Source organism: Drosophila serrata, unplaced genomic scaffold, assembly GCF_035046125.1.
Source record: "Drosophila serrata isolate PLE 108 unplaced genomic scaffold, ASM3504612v1 contig_165, whole genome shotgun sequence".
Classification (NCBI taxonomy): domain Eukaryota; kingdom Metazoa; phylum Arthropoda; class Insecta; order Diptera; family Drosophilidae; genus Drosophila; species Drosophila serrata.
The window spans coordinates 4,756,721-4,781,982 of record NW_028257063.1 but is presented as its reverse complement, the minus strand read 5'-3'; the positions used below and the strand labels follow the sequence as shown (position 1 = coordinate 4,781,982).

The 25,262-nt window shown below is 39.9% G+C and overlaps 2 protein-coding genes across 7 annotated transcripts in view; one reads left to right on the top strand and one right to left on the bottom strand.

The window, feature by feature from the left end:
* Window positions 1-25,262, bottom strand: part of ths (thisbe) — a 67,246-nt gene that overhangs the window by 5,789 nt on the left and 36,195 nt on the right. For 5 of the 6 annotated variants that reach the window (XM_086827347.1, XM_086827346.1, XM_020947912.2 and 2 more), the window contains 2 exons: window positions 16,589-16,712; window positions 932-1,050 (listed from right to left, as the gene is read on the bottom strand). In XM_086827347.1, coding sequence (XP_086683473.1) covers window positions 932-1,050; window positions 16,589-16,712 — 243 coding nt within the window. Of the gene's footprint in view, window positions 1-931; window positions 1,051-16,588; window positions 16,713-19,145; window positions 19,878-25,262 lie in introns of those variants that run through there. The other variant, XM_086827351.1, reaches the window with a different exon arrangement.
* Ir48c (Ionotropic receptor 48c) lies at window positions 20,266-22,667 on the top strand. The gene has a single exon (XM_020947919.2). The coding sequence runs from the start codon at window positions 20,604-20,606 to the stop codon at window positions 22,338-22,340; it is 1,737 nt and encodes a 578-aa protein (XP_020803578.2). The 5' UTR covers window positions 20,266-20,603; the 3' UTR covers window positions 22,341-22,667.

The following is a 25,262-nucleotide window of genomic DNA, read 5'->3' as shown; positions in this document are numbered from 1 at the left end:
ATAACAACGGCAATTAATTGCCTTGTCATCTGACTGATTGATTGGACATAACTATTTGTTAATCTATCATAAACTATGGGGGAAGTGTGTTTGCTTTTCCAGTGATTTTAACGAGTGCTGCACTTCACCTTAAGCACTGTGTTTGGTGACATTGGCTGCTCTTAATAGAAAAAAGTGTTACAATGTCTCAAAATAATTAATTCCCAGTTTCTTAGGAATCCCCGAGAGAGACAGCGTCCCAGTTGCCGTACAAAGTTCCAAGCGATATCACGCATACGCCGCGTAAACGTATCTTTAAAATCTCTGTGCCAATTCCTGCGAATAATTGCATATGAAATTGTTTTGCCAAATAACGAAAATTATAAAAAGAAAAAAAATATTGTAATAAATAGTTTTTATGTGCTGACAGATTTGGTGCAACTGCAACAACAGGTTTGCACACACACTTTTCTGCTGCTGCAATTTGGCCAAGTCGCTATAATATTGTTATTGTCGTCTAAACGATCGTTTGCATAAAACCATTATGTGGAACATGTCATAAATTACAGTGTTTGTACAGTTAGCTTGCATAAAAAAGCAGAGAGAGAAAAATAATATGGAAAACAAAACAAATCGCGGCGCTTGGCTTTGGCTTTTGTCAAGTACGAATGCAATGCAATCAAAAAAAAAATGTATATAGCTGCACCGGCTGGGCCTTGGCTATATCAGCATCTATCAGAGCAAATATTGTCGAGCATATAATTATGGCTATTGCGGAGCAATTTGCTTAACCAAGACCAGGCCATAAACTTAATCTTATAAACAAATTGTGTGTGTGGAAAAATTCCCTTTCATCTTAGCGATTCTCACACTATTTCTACATATATATATTTCGGGAAAGCACCTCCTTTTCCTATTACTTAATTTTATTTAATCCTTATGCTGTACTCACCATTCCAACTAATCTCCAATTGTCGTTGAAACACAAATACCTTTGTGTTTCTTTTGCGTACAGTGCTATTTTGAATTTGTTGTTCAGATAATCCGTGTAGCCGTATATCGTTATATTTTCTGTAAGAAAGGGAAATACGTATAAATTCCATTAGTTAATCAGCTTGGCGAGTGGTTTTAATTGATGTAAATATTTGGCGGGCAAAAACATTTTTAATTAAAGGCAAACACACAGCTCTTTTCGCAGTCTCAAAATGATTAAGCGTGCCAAAACGGAAGGTAACGATGGTCGAGGGGCTAGGAGGAGGTTGAATAGTTCGTATATCATCATGTATCATCGGGATACAATGTACATCTGAGTGGAACTTTGACCTTAGGTCGAGACACGTGTTCAAGCGGATATTACTTAATGAACGTAGGTCTCGTTAATGATCGAGTGTTGTCAAATATTTGGATCAAATAAGAGCAAGTCAATATAAGGGAAGACAGAAATTAAATGGATTTGAGGTGGATTATGCTTAGTGTTTGATTAAGTTTGATGGCTTAAGTATATCTTATTTCTTAACTAAAAATTCACTACAGTTTCTATAATTTCAATATTTTCCAGGCTATATCCCCACATTTTCTGCTATAGATTCCCTTCCAACTAACCAAACAATTTCCCAAAATAGTCGGCGAATGCATTAAGCCACGAAAAGTCAAGTAGCCAAGTGCATAGGTGCGCATGCTCTCTCTCTTCGCTAATTGTAAACTAACTGACTGATGTATCTGAATCCGTATCTGCAGCGGGGTATCTGTATCTGTATCTGTATCTGTATCCGTGCTGCCCTGGCCTCGACAGGCTATTGAACTTCAGGAGGGGCAGCAGCAGCCATCGGATGCAAGATGGGTTGCAGGGGGAGAGTATAGGCTGGCCACAAAAGTCACTAATAAGTAAAGCACTTGAAAAGCCAAAGCCAAAGCAGAAAAAAAGGCAACACGAGGAGAAAAGCCACTCGAGTTAGATTGATAGGTGACTGGGTTCAGTCCCGGCTCCTCTCCAGTGGGCCCCCTCTATGTTATGTTAGCTCGTCTCTGCCAGTAATTAAATTTATGCACAGAAATTCTTGGCAAAAGTCGCTTTTGCCTGTCTCGCTCGGTCTGGGCTACCAACTCTTAGCTCATAGCTCTTGGCTCTTGCCTCTTGGCTCTTGGCTCTTGGCTCTCATATTTCATAAGCCGAAGCCGGGGCTAGCCGAGGGCTTGAGTGACTCTGTGCTTCACACCTTTGGCCGCCGGTGGCAGCCACTTGTGCCTATTGGCCCCGGACCAGCTCCCTTTTGTTGTTATTCTTATGATTCACGGCCCGACTGCCAGCCTTCGTTCCTAGCTTATTGATTTCATTAGTTTGGTGACACAAACTCAGGAACATATACGTACATTCAGGGGAGCATAAGCACCCTCGGGGCGGCTTGCACTTGTGAGTGCATACACTCGATGCTGCACTGAGAGGAAATTTTAGTTGGAATTAAGAAGGTAAAGGTTTGTTTCCAAGAGGGACTTCTATGAATTCTATGAATTTCTTCAAGTGCACTCCCAGTGTCTGTTCCCTTTTGGAAAATGAAGCTAACTCCGATCCAATCCACAGCCATTGTGCCATATTTGCCTACTTGGTTTCGCAGTCGAGCAGGAAGTGCAAGTCCAAGTCAAGATGAGCAACGGTAACAATGTTGCGGTATTTGTGGCTTTCTTACTAAATAAAATCATTAGATTACCTTCGATTTAATATCGTTGAACTCCGAGTGACTTTGACATTGAAGGTGTCACCCAAAGAGTTCCCCAAAAATCATCTGACTTCGTTAAGCTCGTCAGCCCCATCCCTCTACGCCGATTGGAAAAGCCAAATGTTTATTTTTAAATGCTCAGCTAAGACAACAAGATTTTGGGTTTTCCACTCACACTCCACGTAGAAGGAAAAAAAGCCATCAAATGCATTTTAGGCATTGGAATTTTTATGGGCTTCGATCTTTTTGGGAGAGATCTCCATTGCCCCGAAGCCGAATGCTTTTGGGTTTGTTTTTCACTCAATAAAAAGCTACGATCGGGTCGCATTTTTGCGGCAAGTTATTAAGATTTTAACAACCAAATATCGTCGTCCTCAGTCGAGTTTCTAATTAAGTTATTAGTCATGGTGAATGGAATTTTCGTTTCGAATGGGCGTTGTTGTTTCATTTTTGAGGCTGAAAAGTGCATCAGCATAAATATGGCAAAGGGCGTGCAGGCTTCCAAGATGCTATCGATAGGGCTCGATATGGAGGCGTGATTTAGATCGGTTGGATATATAGAATTTCGATGGAGCTGGCTATTCCAATTTATGGGTATTTATTGGTGTCTGATAGCGACTTGAGGGTCATAAATTAATTGTCAATAATTGAGACCTGAGACGTCACAGAGTTTGCGTCACTAAACTGGGCCAGAGAAACCCATAAAAATGCGGTGATAAGAATTTCACACCTTACCGGGAATATTGCAATTTCCATTAAACTTCTTTCATTTATAATTTCCTTATTTTTTTAATGCTTAAATTTTTACAAAAATACCCCTCATTTGAGGTTGCTTCCAGCTGGGCACAGCTTTGAGGCCGTAAAACACAATGCTCTCTGTGATATATAATGTCACAAATGCCGAAAATGTAACAAATGACACACGCTGCGAGGGGGAAGCCTAAATATCAAAGCAAATTCATATACGGCTTTATGCTGGGAAGATTCAGGAAAACAAAGATCGTGGCCACCATAACAAACGATAAAAAACAGACACAAACACTTTGGGCCGAGCCACAACATCGAAACTTTAATCAAATATGCAAGCAATGAGCTTCATCAACATAAAATTAAAAAATCATAAAATGCTAAACTGCACAGCATGAACAAAATCCAAAATCCGAAATCGAAAAGTCGAATCAAAATAAAACAAATAAAAAATCAGATATCTTGACAACGAGCTGCTGGGGCGTCAAAATGCCTCGTAATTGCGGCACATGTACGAAGCGAAGTCCAACAAAAAATCTACAAAATAAATGAAGAAAGACGAACAAGATTTTACGATCGCTAGGTGTATACGCATGGCGATATATGGATATATATAGTAGACGCGGTTGTTCCAAACTCCGATTTTGTCATTCCATCAGCATGATCTCCATCGCCTCCATTGGCTATTTGAGTTATTGATCTATGAATATATCTATCTGTATCTTTGTATATATATCTAAGCAATTCCGAGGGCTCGGTGGGCGTTGCCAGTTGATCTCTCCTATGATAATCAAAAGCCATTTGCTGTGGCATATTTATCGAGTCTGAACCATAAATGGTTTTACTTTCTCAAATATTCTACTTTCACTCTTCCTCTCTCTGGGAGTGTGGAAATTGTATATTTATGCGACCAAGAATTTCATTTTAAGATAGCTTTTAGGCGACTTTAAGAGAGCTTTAAGTAAATGGATACAGATAACCAACGGAAACAACCTTATGGGGTATTATAATTTCAGTCATAAGCTTAAAACGCAACGAAGGACTAAATTTGGCCTAACTATAACTAATTTCTTATCCTAATGATCTTCTCCTTGCCCCTTTAAACCCAGGACTAAAGCAAACATGCTCCTCCTTTTACAGACTTGCGAAATAATGACTTTGGAATGAATGTTGAAGAACTGATGCTTAATTCCTTGTTAAACCTATGCTAACTTGATAGTTTGTGACTATAGTTTCTCCCACTAAAAAACCCTATGTTATCCTTGGCATTCGAGCATATAGCATTGGTATATAACCACCAAGATCATTGCCCTACGAGACCCCAATAGTTCCTGGAATGACGTCTGCGGCATTCACTTCGATGGCTGCATTCCCAGAACTTTTACGCTGACGACTGCAGTTGAACCTCTGAGTTCTGGACGGAGTTCTGGACCCTGGATGCTGGCTGCTGGATGCTGGGATGCTGGTTATGGGTCCGGGATCTTAGATTACACTCGGTGCAGGAGGCCCTTAAGTAATTGCATTTTGCATTTTGCCTTCGCATTTTGCATATGCAGCAACGTAAACAAACAAACTGCGATTTGTCACATGCAGTCGTCGTCGTCATGATCATAATTATCGCAATCATGATCATGATCATGATCAGAATCGTCGTAGTTGCAGTCACTAGTATATATATAGTACATATGTACGTATAGGAGAGTTGTGCACTCACACACCACTGGCGATTGGTTATTGACGTTTTGTCACGTTTCCTGGAAGAAAACCGTTTTATTTGCTGGCATTTGGGTTTGTTTTGTAAGCCGAGAGCGAGCAGCAAACAAAAACTGCTTTCGGGTCTGGGCCTTGGCCACAGGAAAACAAACTTTGAAGCCATTGCACCAGCAACAGCAGCAGCTATTTATCAGTTTAAGACTCGGTTTGGTTTGGTTTGGTTTGGTTTTCAACCCTAACACCCTTCTGCCCTCTGCAGCTGCACAAATGCTAATTGCATTGGCACGCCCTGCAGACCAGACTCTGACTCTGACTCTGACTCCCAGCTCCATCTCTAGCTCCATCTCTAGCTCCATCTCTAGCTCCATCTCTAGCTCCATTTCCATCTCTTCCAGCTCAAGTCGAATGCCACGAAATTAGCGCCATTTAATGTGGAGCGTACTCAAGTTTTACGCACGATTCCTCCACTGACGCCACATGGAATCGTTGCCCCCAGGGAATTGGATGCACTGCGGGGCGAAGAGGGCACAGTGTCAATGAGTTAATTAGCGCACGATTTGTCGCCCCCACAAAAGGCAGACAATGCACTGGGAAAAATAGGGGGAAAATCATAAAGAAATTGAAATGGGAAAATGAGTTTTTACAAAGCTAAAACTATGACTATGACAATGAACATTGAATATGTTAAGGATCCATTATAAAGGAAGTGAAGTTCATAACAATTTTAATAATAATAGGAAATCATTTTTAACATATGTCCAAATTTGTGAAATTGTTTAAGGATATCTGTTTATTTTTAAATTATCATTATTATACTATATCATGTTTGATTGAATATTGTGGTTTTTCCAGTGCATCCTAACATGAAGAAAAGGTGGAGTGAAAATGTAAACCACGAATAGCACTCTCCCTCTGGCACTTTATGTGGGTGGCTCTCCGGAATGGTCAGACAGACCCCAACCCTGAAGACCTCGTGAAAGAAAATCTCTTCTTTTATTGGGGAGTCATCGGTGGCCCCGTTTCTGGGTCACATGCCGTTCTGTGTTCTCTCCTGGGTTTTATTTGCTTATAATTTATGTTGCACTGATTGAATTTTGTGGTCCACCAAATCAAGAATAAAGCAATTAAAATTATAGAACAAAAATTTGAGATAAAATTTATATGCCAGGGCTATTTTTCAGAATCTTTTGTGGAGCGCTTTTTCGAAGTAAAATTTTTAATTAAAAATAAACATAAAAAGACTTAAAAGCCGAAGCTAGTTTTATAAATTTCCATTGAATTGTTTACGGATTTGTACGTGTTTAAAAGTGGATTTGCTACTTCCTTTATGAACACGTCATAGGTTTTATAGAGATATATCTACTTAATTTATTTATGTAATCAATAACATGACCATTACAAGTTTTTGACTCACACAGTTGCTCTTTATAATGAATTATTACTCATCGGAGGCAATAAAAAATAATGTTATTACTATTATTTCAGAGTCTTTTGTTGATGTTGTTGATACACATGTATTTATTGAGGGGTTTCTCTTTTTATATTTTTGGGGGGAAAATATGTTTTAAACTTGTGACAATTTTGTCAAAAGTGCATTAATTTTAATTCGGAAAGCTTTTCTATTATAGTTTTTAATAGGTTAACAAATCTGCATACTCAGTTTAAAACCTAAAATTTTTGGCAATTTTTCAAAAAATCAAAAAATTTTATTTTCTTCAAAATGTAAATAGATTGACTCGCCTTTTAATGCTGATGAAAAATATATATGATTTATGGGGTCGGAAATGATTCCTTTACATCGTTACAAGCTGCTGACTGAAAGTATGATACCCTGCAAAAGAGTATTATAATTTATCAATCGAATGGCCTGCGGACAATGTCGATGACAGAGGCAATAATGATCAGCGAAAAAAACCAACAAGCCGCCGCCCTTTGTAGTTGATATTGAAAATGGTTTTAACTTTTCCCTTGCTTTATTTTCTTATTTATTTTTTATTTATTATTGCTTTTTTTGCAGACCACACACGCAGCCCGCTCCGCATGTTATTTACAGTTAATTGCTGCCGGCACCGAAGGGGATTCGAAATGATTGTTAAATTACATTGATAGTTCCATCAGCCGCAGCAGCAATTTTCAGTTTAAGCTTCGGTTTCATTTTGTTTACTTACTGCTGCGGTTTTGCTTTCATTGTTGCAGTAGAGAGATGTGGAAAATAAATTGAAACCGGCATTCAATTATGCTAAGCCACCGCCCCAAATAATGAATGGCGTTTCACTGGCGATTTATTAAAATAAATGCACAAATATATACGCTAATTGCTGTGTTATCTAAGCAAGGACGCGGGCAGGCTGAAATTACCAGAAACTGGGCAACGGTTGCATTGCAACATTGCAACAAAGTCAAAGAGTGTGGCTTGGATTTTTGGAGCCATGGCTTTATTAATTAAGTGCAAACGTAGTCACTTACAAGCCGTTTAAACTGCGTGTTAGCCAACTTGAAATGGCCCCGCTAATGCGCCAACAGCGGGTCCCAAAAGCACATCGAGGAAAAAAGGCATTAAAAACCACCGAAAAAATATATATATGAACTGGCAAGCCGGGAAAAATTGTCAACCCGGTCACATAAATTTGCCTCGGGCTGCAGTTGCAGTCGCAGTCACTTGTTTACGCTTTTTGGTATCCCATTTAATGGGTTAACGTTAACACTCCGAGTGGCAAGTTGCAAGTTGCAACAGTCGCCGCTGAATAGTAAAATTTGCCTGGCTTCCTTTTGATCATAACTCGCTGAGTTATTGTGACAATTGAAATTGTTTCACCTTTTTTTATCTATTTTTTATTTCTTCATGTTTTTTAGCATGTAGATCTGCCGCTGGGACACACGCACAACAAAGTTGAGTTACGGCCAAGATAGATGCAGAAGCATTGATTACGTCACCATAAATTAAGATACAGTTGACGTCTGACTTATGCCGACAGGTGCTAATATCCAATATCGATTGGCCAATGATCGTAATTCTTCTCCTCAGGAAGCTGCGTGGGCGTCGGCACATAAGTACTGGCCAAAACAAAATTTGTCAACTAATGGGTTAACAACAGATAAAGCCGGCTTTATGGTTATGTACGCTGTGACTTTGCTGCAACTCTATAAATTTACCAAATTAATTTCCCGCAAATTTGTCTTGTAATTGAATTTCCGCTCACTTCTCGAGGGGCTAGCGGGGGTGGCGACATATTTATTGTCCCGAAATTTAGAGTGGCAAATATATATATTCGAATTTATGGGCTTTTAATTAAGAGAGCTCAGACCCGAATTGGAATTTTGGTCCGATATTGATTGAATAACAACGATTTAATGGTTTAATGTAAAGACATTAGCACGTTATGGAGGGAATTTATTAAAACCAAAAATGGGGTTTATGAATAAATGACACAAAGTCTGTCTGAAAGGCTTTGCCACTTTATTTTCTGGGGAATTTATTGATTGGAAACCTTTCAAAATGTTAAGTAAAAGTATCAGCTTAATTTTCCTCACTATTCCCACTCACTTTTCTCTTTTCCCACTTGAACCCTCAAGTGGAGACCACCCAAAACTTCCCAGATCTGCCTGCAAAACTGTTTACTTTGTCGAAGGATCCAGATCCACTCCTTATAGGGATCGGCGGGCGTGTCTGGACCACTTACAACATAATTATCCTTTCGAAGAGGCCAAGCCAAAAGGTAAACAGAGAGCACTATTTACGTGTCCAAGAAGGAGGACTAAACCCAAAGACTGGGCCCTGTAATGATGCCATTAATTAGCTGAAATTACCAACAATGCAGAGGGAAACATGGCCCGGACTAGGGCTTGTGCGATTCTAGTACTCTGAAGACCCTGAGGGCCCAAGGGTAACACCTTTTGATTTACGCTCCTCCCTTAGCTCGTGGGCCGTAAAACAAAAGTTTAGGGCCAAAAAACTAAAGTCGAAGCCACCGCCCAGAGATCTATGACGGACGACGATGAGTCGGGTTTCCCGGCAGGGCGCCGCCGTCTGTCTGTCTTTTCTCGGCTCTCCGTTTCCCTGGCCAACTTCGTGTCCCGTTTTTGTGGCCTGGCCTAGAGCAAGGCTCGGACGGACATTGGGCGCATAATAAAAACGTCATGTCCTTGTCCAGTTGACGCTGTGTGGCCAACAGGATCGGGCCCTGGTCTGGGCCTGGCTGGGCCTCAAGGTGCCAAGTGCGGCCAGCTGGGTTTTTTCCTCCTGCTCCTGCTCCTTGCTCCTGCCACTTTTATTGTCTGTCATTTTTGCCAGGCCAACATTATTTTTCTCTGCTTTCAGTATTCAGTTTTCAGTTTTGCAGTCGTCCTCCTTGGTGGTGCCTTTGTTTTATTGTTTTTCGCGCGTCATTATTTCGACTTTAACATTTCGTTTGTTTGTTTTCCAGAGAGATCCTTGTCCATATAGCAGATATATAGCAGCAGCTCTCCAGGACTTAATTAAGGCTTCAGGTGTAAAGAGTGTGCTCGTAAAAAACGTGGGATCACACAACTCTTTGGGCTGCCGCCTTTCTGGGAATACTTGCAAATTGATTCGCTGGAAAAATAAACCTGTAATAGGGCACTAACCAAGCTCTGTCCCAGGCTCGATTTTCATGTTTTATGGCAAAAAGCATGAAATTTTAGCCATGGGAATACAGCACTAACTTTTTGTTTGAATTAACTATCTTTAAATAATTCATTTCACATTGAATAAATTTTGTAAATGTTTTTGGTTATCCACACCGTATGCTTTAAGCAAATATTTAGTACTTGAAGTAAGTTCATTTACATAAAAACCTTGAATTGTTTGCAGCTTGTTTGTTACTTATAAATTTTCCACCCGCAACATATTGTTTGTCTTTGAAAGGTGAATATTTTTATTCTAAAAAATAACTAAACAACTTCTTGTTGTTTAAAACCCAGTCTTGTTTTCTGCTTTAAATCTTTTAACCTCTTTCAATTCTCACAACTCCTTGGAGTCCTTTAACCTTGTGTTTCTTATTTCCTTTTAGAGATTCTCTGTTTTAATGGCGCTTCCTACACATTTCATAATTTGCACTAATCTTTGCCAAGCCAGGCTATTGACCCAAAGGGCCCTCAGACTTTTGCGATTTTAGCCTTAATTTTGACCGAAATCCAGTTTCAGCGGCACAGCGACCCTTTAATAAGGCGATAAGCGAACATTTTATGTGCCGACAGATCGGCACCGGAATAACTCTATTAAAGGCTAAAAACTTCCAAAAAGCCATGATTGCCAATCCCCAGTCTGAGTGTGGTCTAGACCCGAAAGCCAAGTTCATGGTTACGTCAGCGCCAGCAAATGATGTGCCAATTGAATGGCAATTTTCTCGGAAAAGCACTTTCCCCCTCGGGAGGGAGGGAGGAACCAGACAATTACCAGCACTACACCAATGTACAAGTAGGTGTCGGCAGGCACGCATTGTCATCTAACAGATACTTGAATTAAGCGAACGGATAGCAAGTGTTCCCCTTTGCTGGGGATTGCGTGTTGGTTCGTGGAACAAGCCAGGGACACGCAAGCCAAGTCGAACGCCTCCTGCCATTAACAACTGCCCAAAATACACAGGTATTTTATGATTAAAAGCCCCATTTGCATGCCCAAAAAGCCAGGTATGGGGAGACATGAAAGCAGCCAAGAGAGACATGGGGAAAAATGGCTGTTTGAAGTTCGAGTTTGAGTCATGCCACAGGCAGTGGCACCAGGGATCACAAATTGGGTGGAAAAAGGATATAACTTGGGCATATAATAAATTAAATTAAGGAGAACCCATTGATACAACTTCTAAAGTTGTTTAATGAATGGTAAATTAGTTTTGATGCTTTATAAAATGATTTTATTTTGGTTACAATGATATAGAAATCAATCTTGCTTTGCTTTTATTGAATGAAGTTGTCCTTGATCATTGTGTTTATATTGAAAACTCTTTAGAATTTCATAAGCAATATATATCTTTAAGGCAATTCTTTGCACAAGTAAGGAAAAACCCTTTTTTCACCACATTAAAGACAAATTGACATCACTGACCCACCATCATCATCATAAGCTCGTTAAACGGTAGTCTCAAACCACTTCGAATGCGATTGCACCATAAGAACTCGGTTGAATTTCCATTTGCTGCACGCAATCCTGCCCTTTACGTAATTGGAAAGTGGGGAAGCGGCGCCTTGGCTAAAAAAGCAAAGAATTCTCCAGAAGGAGAGCGCCATCAAGTTGGCCAAAGTGAATTGATTTATTTTGGCCAGCCATTCGGCCTGACAAATGAATGCATTTCCATTTCCGTTCTGCCGCAATGATCAAACCGACAGCCGTGTCTTGGCCTGGACCACAAATTATTTATTTATTTTCAAGCTTGCGACATTTCCTGCCCCCAATGACACGGAACGTTTTGTTCGTAGAAATGCTTAAAATAAATTAGGGTAAATCAATTGAGAAGAGACAGTGGAGATTATCGATTGGAATGGAGGAGATTTATATGAATCAGGCAGGAAGGGAAAGCTATAAATAAATGCTTAATGCTATTTACAATTTATTCTCCTAGTTATCACTCCTTTTATCCTTGACATTCCAGTATTTAAATATTTTCAGTTACATCCTTTTGTGCTCACTTCCCCTCATCAAAACAGGACTCATTTCCCCTAACAACAGATGCCTCAAACTTCCATTATAAAAAAAACCAAAGAGATAGCATATCTCAACACTCAAGGACAGGGTTAACTCCTCCGGAAGGTCCCTCTCTCTATTCTGATATAAACGATGATAAATGCCGCTGACGAACAGGAATTAAGTTCAATTTAAAGGGTATTTAGGGATCTGGCCCACAGATCTATCGATCGATCGCTGAGAGCCACAAAAAAGGTACATTCCCTTTTTGTATTCGGGGAGTGACGAAAGATCATGTCCATTAGGCCGTCGTCTGCAGGCAGTTAATGGCTGCACCACAAAAACAACACACACACAAAATATATAAAATAAAAAAGGCCACAACGGTGGCCCAGAGATTGATATGTTTTCCGGGGCACACAACAGACGGTGGTGATCATAATGCCCTGATTATGGTTTTGTGGTTTTTAATATTCATGTCGATCGAAGCTCCTAGGCTCAGCAGCGATATTTGTTTGATGAATTTATTGCCCCACTGATCATCGAACGGCGATCGGCGATTGGCGATCGGCGGCGTTTTGTTTTATCCCCTGGCCAGGTATTTAATGGCTTTTCGGTTCTGGCTTTGGTTTTGAGTTTAGGTTTCTCTTATACTTTTTGTTGGGCTCGTAAAATGCACAATTTAACGGTGTGCCGTGTGGAGTGTGCTATAGTTATGAGTCTGAGTTGGGTTCTGCTCTTGATTATCTCACAGATAATCGAAGCTGGTGGGTTTTTATTGATTAGAACATGATTCCGGTGGCCAGGGAAAATCGGTGGAGAAGGGATTTTATAGGGGATTAGGAGGTGAAGCCTTGATCTCTAGGAGAAGCCAAGGGAAGTCTTACAGTCTGAGTCAACTATAGACACCATTTCAGGATGCTTTTCTTTACTTTCCCTTACCAAATTCATTCATTTTTCTTTATTATTTCTAAATTACAATTCCCATCTCCCAAAAACAATGTCAATTCCCATTCCCACGCTTAGCGATCACAGATTCCGGGAAACTTTTGATACCAAAAAGAAAAGAAAAGGGATCGATTTGACTAGCTCCACCTTCTCTCCTGCCCCATTGTGCTGCTCAAGTGCGTAATTGCTGACAGCAACAGCTCCTTGCTAACCGGAGATCAAACGGGCCAACGATCGCTCATTACCAATCGAAGAATCAAAGAAGAAATTTCCATGGGGGCAGAGAATTTCGGTAAAGAAAAAGCACCAGCTTTGATGACGCGCCGAACGACGAGGCATTGTTATTCAAATTCGAAGGGGAGACACTTGACTTGAGTTAAAGAAAAAAAACGAAGAAGAAAAGGAAAAACTACTGTGAAGCAGTGGAAAAACTACATCAAATTGGCGCTTAAATATTTTCTGACCAACTGTGGGAAACAATAATATTGGAACAGGGAGAGATAGAGAACGAAAGCGCATTTACTTCAACTGTAAACTTGGCTCGCAAAGGCCACTTGAGTTTTGAAGCGTTAAGTGGAAATCAATGCAGGTCTCCTCAATCCTATACCTATACCTTATATATATATACATATACCCATTCGATCCCAACGAAAGATGGAGTAAAGCAATTGACCAAAAACTGTCGAACTGACGATCGGCAAGCGGTACACTTGTTCGGCTTTGTTGTTGACCATGTTTTCTTAACCGTCTGAGCCCCTTTTTTCTCTCCACGGCGGTAGGTAAAAGAATCGGGTTCGAATCTGTTTGGGAACAACATTTTTCAACATTTTCCTCAGCTTCAGTCGTCGGTTTCTCTTGGAAATTTGTTTGTGAGTGGCAACGGAAATGCATTTATTTGCTGACGTCTTGGACCGGACTGAGACTGAAGACTGAAGAGGGGCCCTGGGGCGTTAATTGATGAATCTGCGAGATCGGACAAGGCAGCAGGTTCAATGACTATAGCTCCAAAAAAATACAAAAAAGATAGACACCAAAGACCGTGCTATTTCTTGGAATTTCCCTTCCTTGACCAAGTCGAACTTTCTGTGCCGTTCCCTCCTCCTCGGTTTTCCCTTTTGGGTGTTCATGTTAAACACATCTATTTATATTTTAATGATGTTTGTAATGATGGTGCTAAATATTTCCCACATTATTAGCACCTCCTCGTCTGGGCCTCAGTCTGGTGTCTCGGAATTTTCAAATAATCGTCGGCAAAGTCATTGAGGGATTTCTTAAGACCAGGTTAGGTATCGAGATTTCTTGGCCAGCGATAGGTAGAAAAGGATTAACAAATTTGTTTAAGATTCGGGCCCGAAGGTGAAGGTAAGTCAAACACTGAAACACTGAAGAAGATGAATGGATTTGGAAATTTGTAGCTTCAGAATGGGTTTGGAATTTATGTAATAAATACCTAAACTTGGGAAAAACTGTAGGTTTGAAGATGTTATAATCTGAGCTCGTGAATAAGTGGATTTCAATCTAAGAAAAGAAGTTCAAATAAAGCTCTTTAAGTGAGTAAATCAATCAGTTGGATATCATATGTTCTCTACTTATAAAATGTATAGTTTTTAAATCAAATAAATCAAATTTTCAAACTTAAACTGAGGCGCTACAACCTCTTCAACTTCAAAGATACTTCTTGCCGCCTCGTGTTTGCTGTGAATCTGAGTGAGAACCTAAAGATCTGATTGATCTCGCTGATGGCGCTGTAGCCTTCAACGATGCTGAACAATGCTAAACATTTTTAATGAACTACAAGGCAAACAACCCAGCACATAACATATACCATGTAGTATATATCATATAGATACACCGGAGAGTCCCAAAGGGGTTTCAGAAACAATGGACTTTAGGGACTTGGTATTCATCATTTGATCAAGAAATTAACGGTTTCGTTACTTGTTACATGCATCCCATGGGCAAGACTTTAGGTGTTGATTGGGCAACGCCCCGATCTCAAAAGAACTATAGAGTCCCTATAGAAGGGGGAACCTAGAGCAGAACTGATTGCGTTCTTAAATTTATGACCGCACATGATGAGCTATAAAATGTTTTATGGTCCAGGGTCCACCAGGGTTTCCCCCTGGATGCAGTTGCAATCCTAGATATATACACCGTGCCGTGCCACCTCAACAATTTTGGCCTTCTGTTGGTCTGAAATTAAATCGTGTGATTTATTGACGTGTGGCCCGCTTCTGTTTTGGGAAAATGGAAAAGGGGGAAATGTTTTGTGTGTCTTTTCTTTTTGGGGTGGTGAAAGTTCCACCTCCCCAGAATATACATATATAGAGAGAAATTGATTGAGATGTCAGAATTCATTAGCAGCTATGGTCATCCCTTGTATCCTTGTATACATTTTTCCAGCTAATCGGGGATTCGGTTGACCAGGGACTTGGCCTAGGGGAAATTCCCAGTCAAACAAGTGGGATAAACCCGCATTTGGGGAGGTCTAAGGTCTAAGGACTAAGGACTCGGGATAATCCCTTACTACCTGAGCTTAGTCATGCAAATGAATGAAAAGTGAGGGTCAGGAGGGTCTCCCGTAGGCGAAGAGGCGTGCAAATTGACAAAAGGAACTTTTCGCACATTAGCCTTAAGTGGTTGTGTTTCGGGATCCTGCAGGACCAGCTGGAATGGTATTTGCACCTGTTGTTACTGCATTTTCAGCATTTTTCTCGCTTCTCCTGAACCGCCATTGTCTCTGCTGTTGTTTTCCTATTATCCTGCTGTGTGTGAGGAGCAGGATGAGGAGAAGCCTGCGTAGCTCGTGCTGGTCCTTGTATCTCTTTTTTGTTTTGTTGGGTTTCAGGCCAGCAGCAGCTGCAGCGGCTCTAATTGGCCATAGTCCGAGACCCGAAAAAAAGGTTGTTTTTCTGTTATTTTTTTCTTTTTTTGCGCCCAGTGAAAGTTGACCCAAAGCGTAGCAAATTTTCCTTTTGTTTCTCTCTTCTTTTTGCAATAAATTACGCATTTTATGACTGCTGACCCACAAATGTTACCTACTCACAGATGCAGGGGTTTTTTATATTGAATATCTATTATTTAATAGGTTTGCCACTGAATAAAGTTGCTGATTATGTTGTTATATTAATTTGTTGATTTTTTGTAAGCCCAAATAAATTATGAGCTTAGTGAAAAGGTGATTTTAATCATAATTAATACATCAGACAAGTTTGTGTCTATCTATGTAAAAGGAAAATATAAAAAGAGCGAACTCTGAATAATAAAAAGTTCTGTAAATATTATTTAAAGATTCAAAACATTCCCCGAAATATATCTAATCCCCTAAAATAATGCAAAATAAAAAAGAAAGCATTCAATAAAGACTCAAAAAGAAACCTTTCCCAGCTTCATTTAAAATTCCATCCTTTGCTGTTACCTCATCTCAAGTAGCTTTCGTCACGCTTTTGGCTGACAGTTGGCAACATTATTATTATTAATAATAAATAATATTCAACAATTGTGGCACTTTCTGAAACCCTCTTTTTTTTGGTTCCTCCTTAACCCATCATTGTCATGGAAATGAAAGCAAACAAACAAAAAAACAGCGGCGGCAACAAACTACTGTAAAATTGTTGAAATATTTTCGTTTCTTGGGGATATTTATTTTTGTGAAAGGTTTTTTTTTTGGAGGGCAAAGGCGGAGATAGTTTTGGAAATTGTAAATTAGATGGCAATGTGAAGGCATTTCCTGCAGACGTGTCAATAAACAAAAAACACCCGCAGGAGACGCAGGCACTTGAGCTGAGCTGAGCTGAACTGAGGTGTTATTGGGGGTTAAGTAGTAAATTTATTGGAAATTACTTACGGATCTGTGAAGTGTCTGTCACTGAGACTGTTCCTTCCGCAGCTAGGTGTATGGCTTTGTTGTGTGCACACTGTGACATTATTACGAAATCTTCTACTGTACATAATGCACCTGAAATCACCACCTGGAAAAGGGATAAATATATTAGTAAAGATTCCGTAGTTATTTTTCTCCATGTATTCAGAGTTCTCTTTAGGTTTTGCCGTGTCCCTTATCGCTGTGCTATCTATCAGCGTTCCATCAATAATTGTATCTATCAGATACCAAAAAGGCAGAAAAAAACGTAAGCAAACAATATCGAACCTAAATTGCATACCAATGTTTACACCTTGTCACTACAAATACTTTGATACCGTGCAAACAAAGCACAAAAGTATTTCATGTCATCTCTTGGGGGGTGGAGTGTGTGTTCCCCCCTTTTTAAAGGGTATGCCGGTAGCCTTTACCCAACCACCTCTGCTCCTCTTTGGGTAATTTATCATGTTTGATTAGTTGTGTCTCTCTCTATCTCTTTTGATATTTTATTACATTCATTAATAATCGCGCCTTTGATTTAATGAATTTATTGTTTCGTCCAGCGGCGGCGCTTGTGTGTGCTCCCCTTTTCCCCTCCTTATAGGTGTTATTGTGCCAGGTCAGGTTGTAAATCAAATGGGGAACCCAGATTAACCTGCCGCCATATGTGGCAGTCGCCAGGTGCTTACATCTATAATTTCCAGGCGACTTTGACCATGTAATGTCGCATTATTATTACGGTAGCTTTAGTGCAAAATTTACAAGATTTATTCTGCAATTTATAGGTGCTGTCCTCTGCCTCTATGAAATTGTAAAATCGTTTCAATGGCATTTTATCTCTGGCAATTTTTTACGTCTTCCTTTTTAGCTGGGCAATATTTTCATTCTATTTATTTAATGATGAATGAGAGTAGACTCTGACCATGGAATTTATATTGTATTTTCCCAAAGCCATATTCTTTTTACAAGATTTATTTCTAGATTTATGGGGCAGACTTTGTGACTAACTAATTCCCAGGAAATTGTAAAAGTCTCAATGGCATTTTAAATTTACCTCAACTTTGCTCTACTTCTTCATATCTCTAGTTATTTTTAGTGTCAATATTTGGCAAAACTCAAGTGGTATTTATGCAATGATTTTGTTATTTTCTATATTATTTATTTGCCTTTAATTTTCTATAAAGAAATTTTGAATGAATGAAGAGTTACGACCGCGTATCACCTCTCTCATTTCCCTCGCACATGCCACACCTTATCTCCATTCATAATTTCATCAACCCAGAAAGGAAAATATATAACGAAAAACTCTATTGTGTGGGGCCTTGCTACGCTTTATTTATTAGAACTCTGTCGATAATTACAAAATAATGCGTTTGCTTGCCTCCGACCCTTGGCTTTTTTTTTGTTACCTCTTCACTTGACTGGAGGCCTGAACCACCCACTGCCTCACCCCGCCCAGCTGCCACCCACCATGAGTCTCTAAAAGAACACTGAAAGAATATACTTATTTTATTTAAATATTAATATTTATTTAAGGTAAAGCTAAAGCATTCCCTAGACAATCAATTTTTGTATACAAATAATTACAAGATTGAGTAACTTTAAAATGTGATTATTCTTTTAATATTCCACATTTTCTCTCAGTGCATTATTGCTTGGGAAAATGTGGCGTGCACATTGCTTTACTGGGGATCGAAACGAGGTTACCCCGGGCATAAATTTGAGGCACCTCCTCGATAGCTCGATAGCATTTACAAAGCGAGCGCCTTTGATAAGATTTCGAAGCTACCAACTGGAGAGTTATTTCGTTCAGTGGAGTGGGTTAGGGGGTGGTTCGGTGGTTTTCTCTTCAGTTTTTTTTTTCTAGTATTGAGGAAGTGCTTTTGGCCTTTGTAACTTGGTTAATTTGTGGCCCCAACAGTTTGATAGTTGTGAATGGACGGGGGACTTTGTGGCTGTGTCTGAGGCTGTGCTTGGCTTCGAGGGGCCTTGATGAGAGTTTTTTAGTGCTTTATAGATTCGAGGGTATTGCCATTCGAGTGGCTAAGCACGAGGGTCGCCCGGTGGCGCTGTAAAGTTAAGGGTCTTCCCCGCATATCGCAAACCGGCGCCTCAATCAACTCAAATCTCAAAAAGGTTGGTTAGTTATGAGAAGATAACACTAGGTTTTTTTTTACCTTACAGGTTAAGGGGACTTTGAAGAATATATAAAGGTAATATTTTAATTTTTTAATTTAAAAACCCGCTCTGAATCAATCTAATTATAAAAAAGGATTTAATAGAAGCGTGTTTAATTGAAGTTTTGGTGTAGCTTGACCCCCACTTATAGTCCCAAATATCCCTAAGGACCCAGAAAACTTTAAGATGTTCCCCTAATTTGTTATATTTAAAATTATTACCATCTAATAAAACCTTCAATAACAAGTACTCTTTAATTTCTCTACTGCCCAAAAGCGTAATCGATTAACAACACCCTTCACCTTCACTTTCAGCCTAGGCCTCCATCGATCATTATAACATATATCACTTAATATATACTCACAATAAAAAACAGCAGTCTCTCTAACTGATTCGACATTCATTCGGCGATTAATGTACATAATTTTAACCCATTTACTGCCGGCTCAGAGCAGTAAACTAAAATTCAGTTGGCGGATTCAGTTATCGGTTGATGTGGCTGACATTGGGAAGCATCGAGTGGTTATCCCCGTGTAATCGCTAATCGCCTCGCTTGACCGATAATAATTGCGATAATTCCGATAAAGCACATTTCCTTTTTCCACAAATATTATTTATATTTTTTTTAAATATTCTCAAGTATTTCTTGGCGTCAGGCCGAAATGAAATCGAAACTCATTTCTGGCTCACACAAACACACATCTCATTCACACGCGACGCACTGCTTCCTTCCTTCCGGTAGATCGTAAAATATTTTATGTATTTAATTTTTCATTATCCCAAAAAAAGGGGGCACGTTTTTCCAGTTAACGCAACGTAATGCAATGTATCGTCACGTAAGGGGCTGTACGTAAGCTCTAAGCCGGGCGTTGCCTTAGCGTTGCACGTCTTTGCAAGGCGATTGAATTATCGAGACTAAACCGAATCGAAGCAGCAGCAACGGCAGCAGCAGCGGCACGCAACAGCCAGCTAACAGCGGCACAAGAGTTTGACAAACTTGCGCATTTGTTGTGTCTCTTAGCGTGAAAGTAGCCGTGTGCGTGTGTGCGCTGTGCGCTGTGCGGCGTACGGTGGTGTGCGTGTGTGAGCGCAGCCATTGCTGCTGCAGTGCCAACCACTTATTGCATGCGATAGATTCTGTTACAGCATGCGACATGTACTGTTAGCGCATGCGATAAGCACTGTTGTTCGAACTGTTAAGACTGCAGAATATTTAGCAGCCTGCATTTCGGATTTTAAATCATTTTTGATTTTATTATGCTTAAAAATGTTGCAATTGAATCAGGGTTCGAATTAAGTTCAAAGTAATTAATTATGTATATTGCCTTGGTTTTTATGCCAAGAAGATATTAATTGATATTTTTATATGCCAATTTTTTCCACAAATCAAAGTTTAAAAAACTCATAGCTCAGCCAAAAAAGAACTAATTTTAATTCAAAAAGCTGTCCCATGTTAGTTTTCATTAGGTTAACAAATCTGCATACTCAATTTAAAATATTAGAAGTTTAAAAATTAGTAATGCGCTTAATTAACAATTAACTATAACAAAACCTTTTCTTCTAATAATAAAAACTTATATTATATTTTAAACACTTTCTCCAAGGAAAATCACTTGACTTAATTAAGAACTTTCTCTCCTTTACGCAAACAAAACCTCAAACACTTCAATAACTTTTAATTGCATATTTCGTCACCTTTACAAGGCTACAATTAATTGTTGATTAACTCAAACTAATAAGACAGGCTAATTAAATTAAGTAGCCGAGTTTTCTTTGTCACTTATAAAAGAAAATAGCTTCATTGGTTTACAAACTCTTCAAGATGGTGCTTCTAAAACGTTTACTAATAATAATTATGTGCCTTAAACTGTATTCTACAAATCCAGAGACCATAATCAATGAATTAACATTAAAATTAGACATAAGGACACACATTTATTATGGTTTTACCAAGGAGACCTTCGAGGAACTTAATTTGATGACAAATCAGCCCAAGTTATTAATTTTGAACAACATAAGTGAAGAGTTTAAAACAGAACACGATGAACCAGTGCTAATTATAATGAATATGGAAGCAGATTTGGATTTTAATTTGATAACTGTCGAGGTGTTGAAATCATATTTTATAGATAGACAATATAACGATATATTGCTTATTGATAAAGATGAAAATGAAGAGAAAAGTTATGCGGAAATTAGCAAGGCCTATTGGGATGCTGGATTTTCATATATATTAATTTATGCCTCGCAAGAAGAGCAACTTTGGTCGATGAGACCTTATTCCTACTTGGAAATTATACCAACTAATCTACAAAAATATATAAAATCTCGAGATAATTGCAATTTAAAAGGATATCCCCTGCGAGTGCTGGTGACCAATGATCCACCTCATTGTTTTGTGGACGAGGAAGAGTCACCCAATTCCAAGGATCGCTATAAAGGCAGCATTATAGAAATATTTAAGCTGTTTGCTAAGCACCTAAATGCCACCTTTCAGGCGGTACCTTTTCCTGGTCTGAGGAGATACTCCACCAATGAGTGCCTCAATCTGGTGCAGGACAATGAGACGGATGCCTGTGGCAGTATCTTTATAAGGACATACAAGTATCCCACCAGTCAGCCGGTTTGCATGAATCGCGTGGCCATAATGGCCCCCTTTGGGAATCCCATCGAAAAGTTCTACTACTTCTTCAGGCCCTTTGACTTCTATGTCTGGATTGCGATTGGCCTGATGTTGGTCTACATTTGCGTAATGGGTTCCTTGCTCCATCGCTGGCACTTTGGTCAATGGGATGTGGGTCAGTATCTCCTGCTGGCAGTGCAGACTCTGCTGACCAGGGAACTCTCCCTACCGCAATGCTCTGGTTTCTCCAAACTGATGCTTCTGCTCCTGCTCTTTGCCATCGGATTTGTTCTGTCCAATCTATACGTGGCTTTGCTTTCCATGATGCTCACCACAAAGCTGTATCAAAGACCCATTGAGAACCTGGCCGACTTGAAGGCATCCAATGTGAACATATTGCTGCAACAGCACAACATTCGACCCAATTCCATCTATGGAAGTTCGGAGGAGCTCAGGGAAAGGTTTCTCCTGGTGGAGGAGGATCTGCACAAGCAGCGAAGGGATGGCCTGGATCCCAACTATGCCTATGTGGACTCTGAGGATCGCATGGACTTCTATCTGTATCAGCAAAAGTTCCTGCGTAGGAGACGGATGAAGAAGCTGACCAATCCGGTGGGCTACACCTGGGCCGTCCAGGTGATACGCCAGAACTGGGTGCTGGAGCGGCTCTACAATGACCACGTACAGAGACTCTTTGAAAGCGGATTGCAGAGCAAACTGGTGGATGATGTCCATGAGTTGGCCGTGAAGGCGGGCTTCCTGCACTTTTTCCCCACACAAAGTCAGACCATCGAACCTTTAAGGCTTGAGGATATTGTGATGGCAGCCATGGTCTTGGGCGGCGGCCACGCCCTTGCCGGGATATGTTTCCTCGCTGAGCTCACACACTCAATCCAATCTCAATCGTTGTCCTTCCAATCACGGGAATGGCAATAGTTCCGGCTGGCCATAAAGACGGTTAACACCCACGCCATAAAGGCGGAAACACCCCTAAGTGTATCGCAATTTAAAGCGATTAGGGTCACAATGAGGACCCGCATGCGACATCCGTTGCGACCACTACCAGGACACTTACAGAAAAGGATACATAACTTAATTTAATTCATTATTTGGAGAAATATAAAATGTTTGCAACCTTTTTATAGGTCTTTAATTTAAAGGAACCCCTAAGCAGATCCTCAAAAGTTCCCCCTCTAGTTTTCATATTTTTTATAATTTAAGAAAACCCCCTTAAATTTCTCTGAGTGCCCTGGAAGTGTGTCATGTGGGTGGGCCCCTCTTCCTCTACTTCTCCCAGCGGAAGTTGCCGAAAAATGCAGCAGTTGATTGAACATTGATTGACAATGGCTTCAGGACAGGAAGAGGGGCGCGGCTCGGTCCACTGAGAGACAATCGATTCATGGACATGGACATGGACATGGCTGAGAGGACACAACTGGGGTGGAGGAGGATGGAGGTGGAGATGACTGGGGCGCTACTGCTCCTTGGGCAATCCCCTTTTGTTCGACGAAACAATGCCGATTTGTGCACCGTGAGCAGTCGTGAGCTCCTCGCTCTTTTGTGGCCCTTCTGCCTGTCCTTGTAATCCCCGATAATGGGCCATTGTCAGTATCGATGTGGGATGTCCGCTGGACGTTGGGCGATGCCTGATGTCCGTTGATGCCTCGATTTTCAACGCCTGCCATTGACGACCAATGACAGGCACTCACTCGGCTTGCCCCGATGCTTGATTGCTGGACGCACTTTGGCACAGACACCGATGGGGATTGGCTTTGGCTTCAATTGGATTGGATTGCCCCACTCCAAGTTGCACTTGAGTCGGGTTAAATTAGGTATTTAATAAGGGAATCCCAATGGATTGGGTGTGAGAAAGGGAAGGAATTAGAGAATTTAAAGGCAATTAATGAGGGATATATATATAAATATACTCAATTAAAGAGCTAGTTTCCATAATGTCAAGTACTTGTTAGAGAAGTTGCCATCTGGCTAATGAGGATTACATCTCTCCCTTCTTCACTGAAATGTCATTTCAATTTCAACAACATTCGGCACTCAAAATGATAATTACACGTTTCGCATTTGAAGTGAAAATAACAGAGACCTTAAGTGGGATTAGTTTTGGGTTTATTGTCAATCAAGCGATATCGAACCCATCAAAGGTCCAAAGGTTCTCTACAGAATTTGTTGTGCCACAATTTCATCACTTTTGTGACTCAGAGTTAGCAATACTTTAAATATAAATTCTTTTCATAAGTTTATAAACAATTACTCTTCACTTTTCAGGTACAAAAAACTTATCAAAAGCTGTTGCCAACTGCTCCTCCTACTCTCTCTCCCCCTTGCGAAATCAATTGAAGTTTCTCGTAAACGAATCTGAACTAAAATATTGGCCAAAGTCATGGGCCAACGCGATTGCCAATGTTGCTATCTCTGTGACGTCACAAGGAATGTGCCTCAAAGATTGCCACCGATTAGATTCGGTTACAAACAACTCGAAGTCAAAGTATGTTAAGTTGTCAAGTGATAGCCGAGGGCTGTTCATTAGCGAAATATAAAAGTTCTTGGCCGCAACTGTCATCGAGATTGCTCCATAGGTGCTATGACATTGCTTATGTGATTTTTGAACCTCTTCAAAAGCTGAAATTCATGTATATTTATAGGAAAATTCTTTGGAAAATTCACTAAGGGAATTTTTTGCATTCAAAGATTACAGCTGAGGAATATTTAAAGTGAGTTATCTAATCCAACTTGTAGAGTATTTGTTAATTGGTTGTATAATCTCTGATTAGAGGACTTGAAACGTGATTTGTAAAGGGAGAAATTGTTTCCTAAACGATGATATAATTGGGCATTACCTTAGGTTTATTAGACTTGCCAGGTAACTAGGTTATTTAATGTTTGATTTAATTTTTTAAAGGGTTCCAAGGCTGGATTGTGATCAAGTTTAGAACACATGTAGAGGATCAATTAGTATCTTTGAAGTAAGTTACTACAGACAGTAAGTAACTCTGAATAGTAAGTATCTATGACAAGTTAGTAACTCTGAACAGTAAGTATCTATGACCAGTAAGTAACTCCGAACAGTAAGTATCTATGACCAGTAAGTACCTATGATCAGTAAGTTTCTATAACCAGTAATTATGTATGATCAGTTACTAACTTTGAACACCAATAAACAATGACTTGCAACTTTTGTAACACAACACATTGCTGAGACCTAGCTGGCAGAAGTCACTTCGTTCCGGGGATGTTTGAACTAGTTGGGAATCATAAGCACAGAAGTGCGAGTAGTAGAAGTAACTCTAAACAGTAAGTAACTCTGAACTCTAAGTATCTATAAGAAGTAAGTATCTATGACCAATAAGTAACTATGATCAGTAAATATCTATGACCAGTAAGTAACTCTGAAGAGTTAGTAATTATGATCACCAATTAGCTATGACCAGTAAGAAACAGTGATCAGTAAGTATCAACGAACAATAAGTAGCTATGATCAGTAAGTAACTATGACCAGTAAGTATCTAAAGTATCTAAAAATATCAGAAAGTTTCTGAGTATGTAAAGGGGACCAAAGCAGTAAGAAAGTAAGGAAATAAATTGGAATATATAGTCTAGACCTAGGTCTGATACCACCAATAGCTTCTTACCGCAGTAAAGGACACGTCATTGTTTACTTCCTTTCAGTGTAGTGACCAAGATTGGGTGACTTCATCCAAAGTAGGCTTCTTCCTAGTCATCCAGATGTGTTTCATTGGCCACGTCATATTTTTAAAGTCGAAGGCTGACCACTTGCACTATCACTACTGATGTTAACACTAGGTACCCCTAGGACAGACTGAGGCGCGCGCGACCTCAGCG

What these genes read in the sequence shown, in the direction of transcription:
- Ir48c (XM_020947919.2), top strand. Translation starts at nt 20,604, where the DNA reads ATGGTGCTTCTAAAACGTTTACTAATAATAATTATGTGCCTTAAACTG.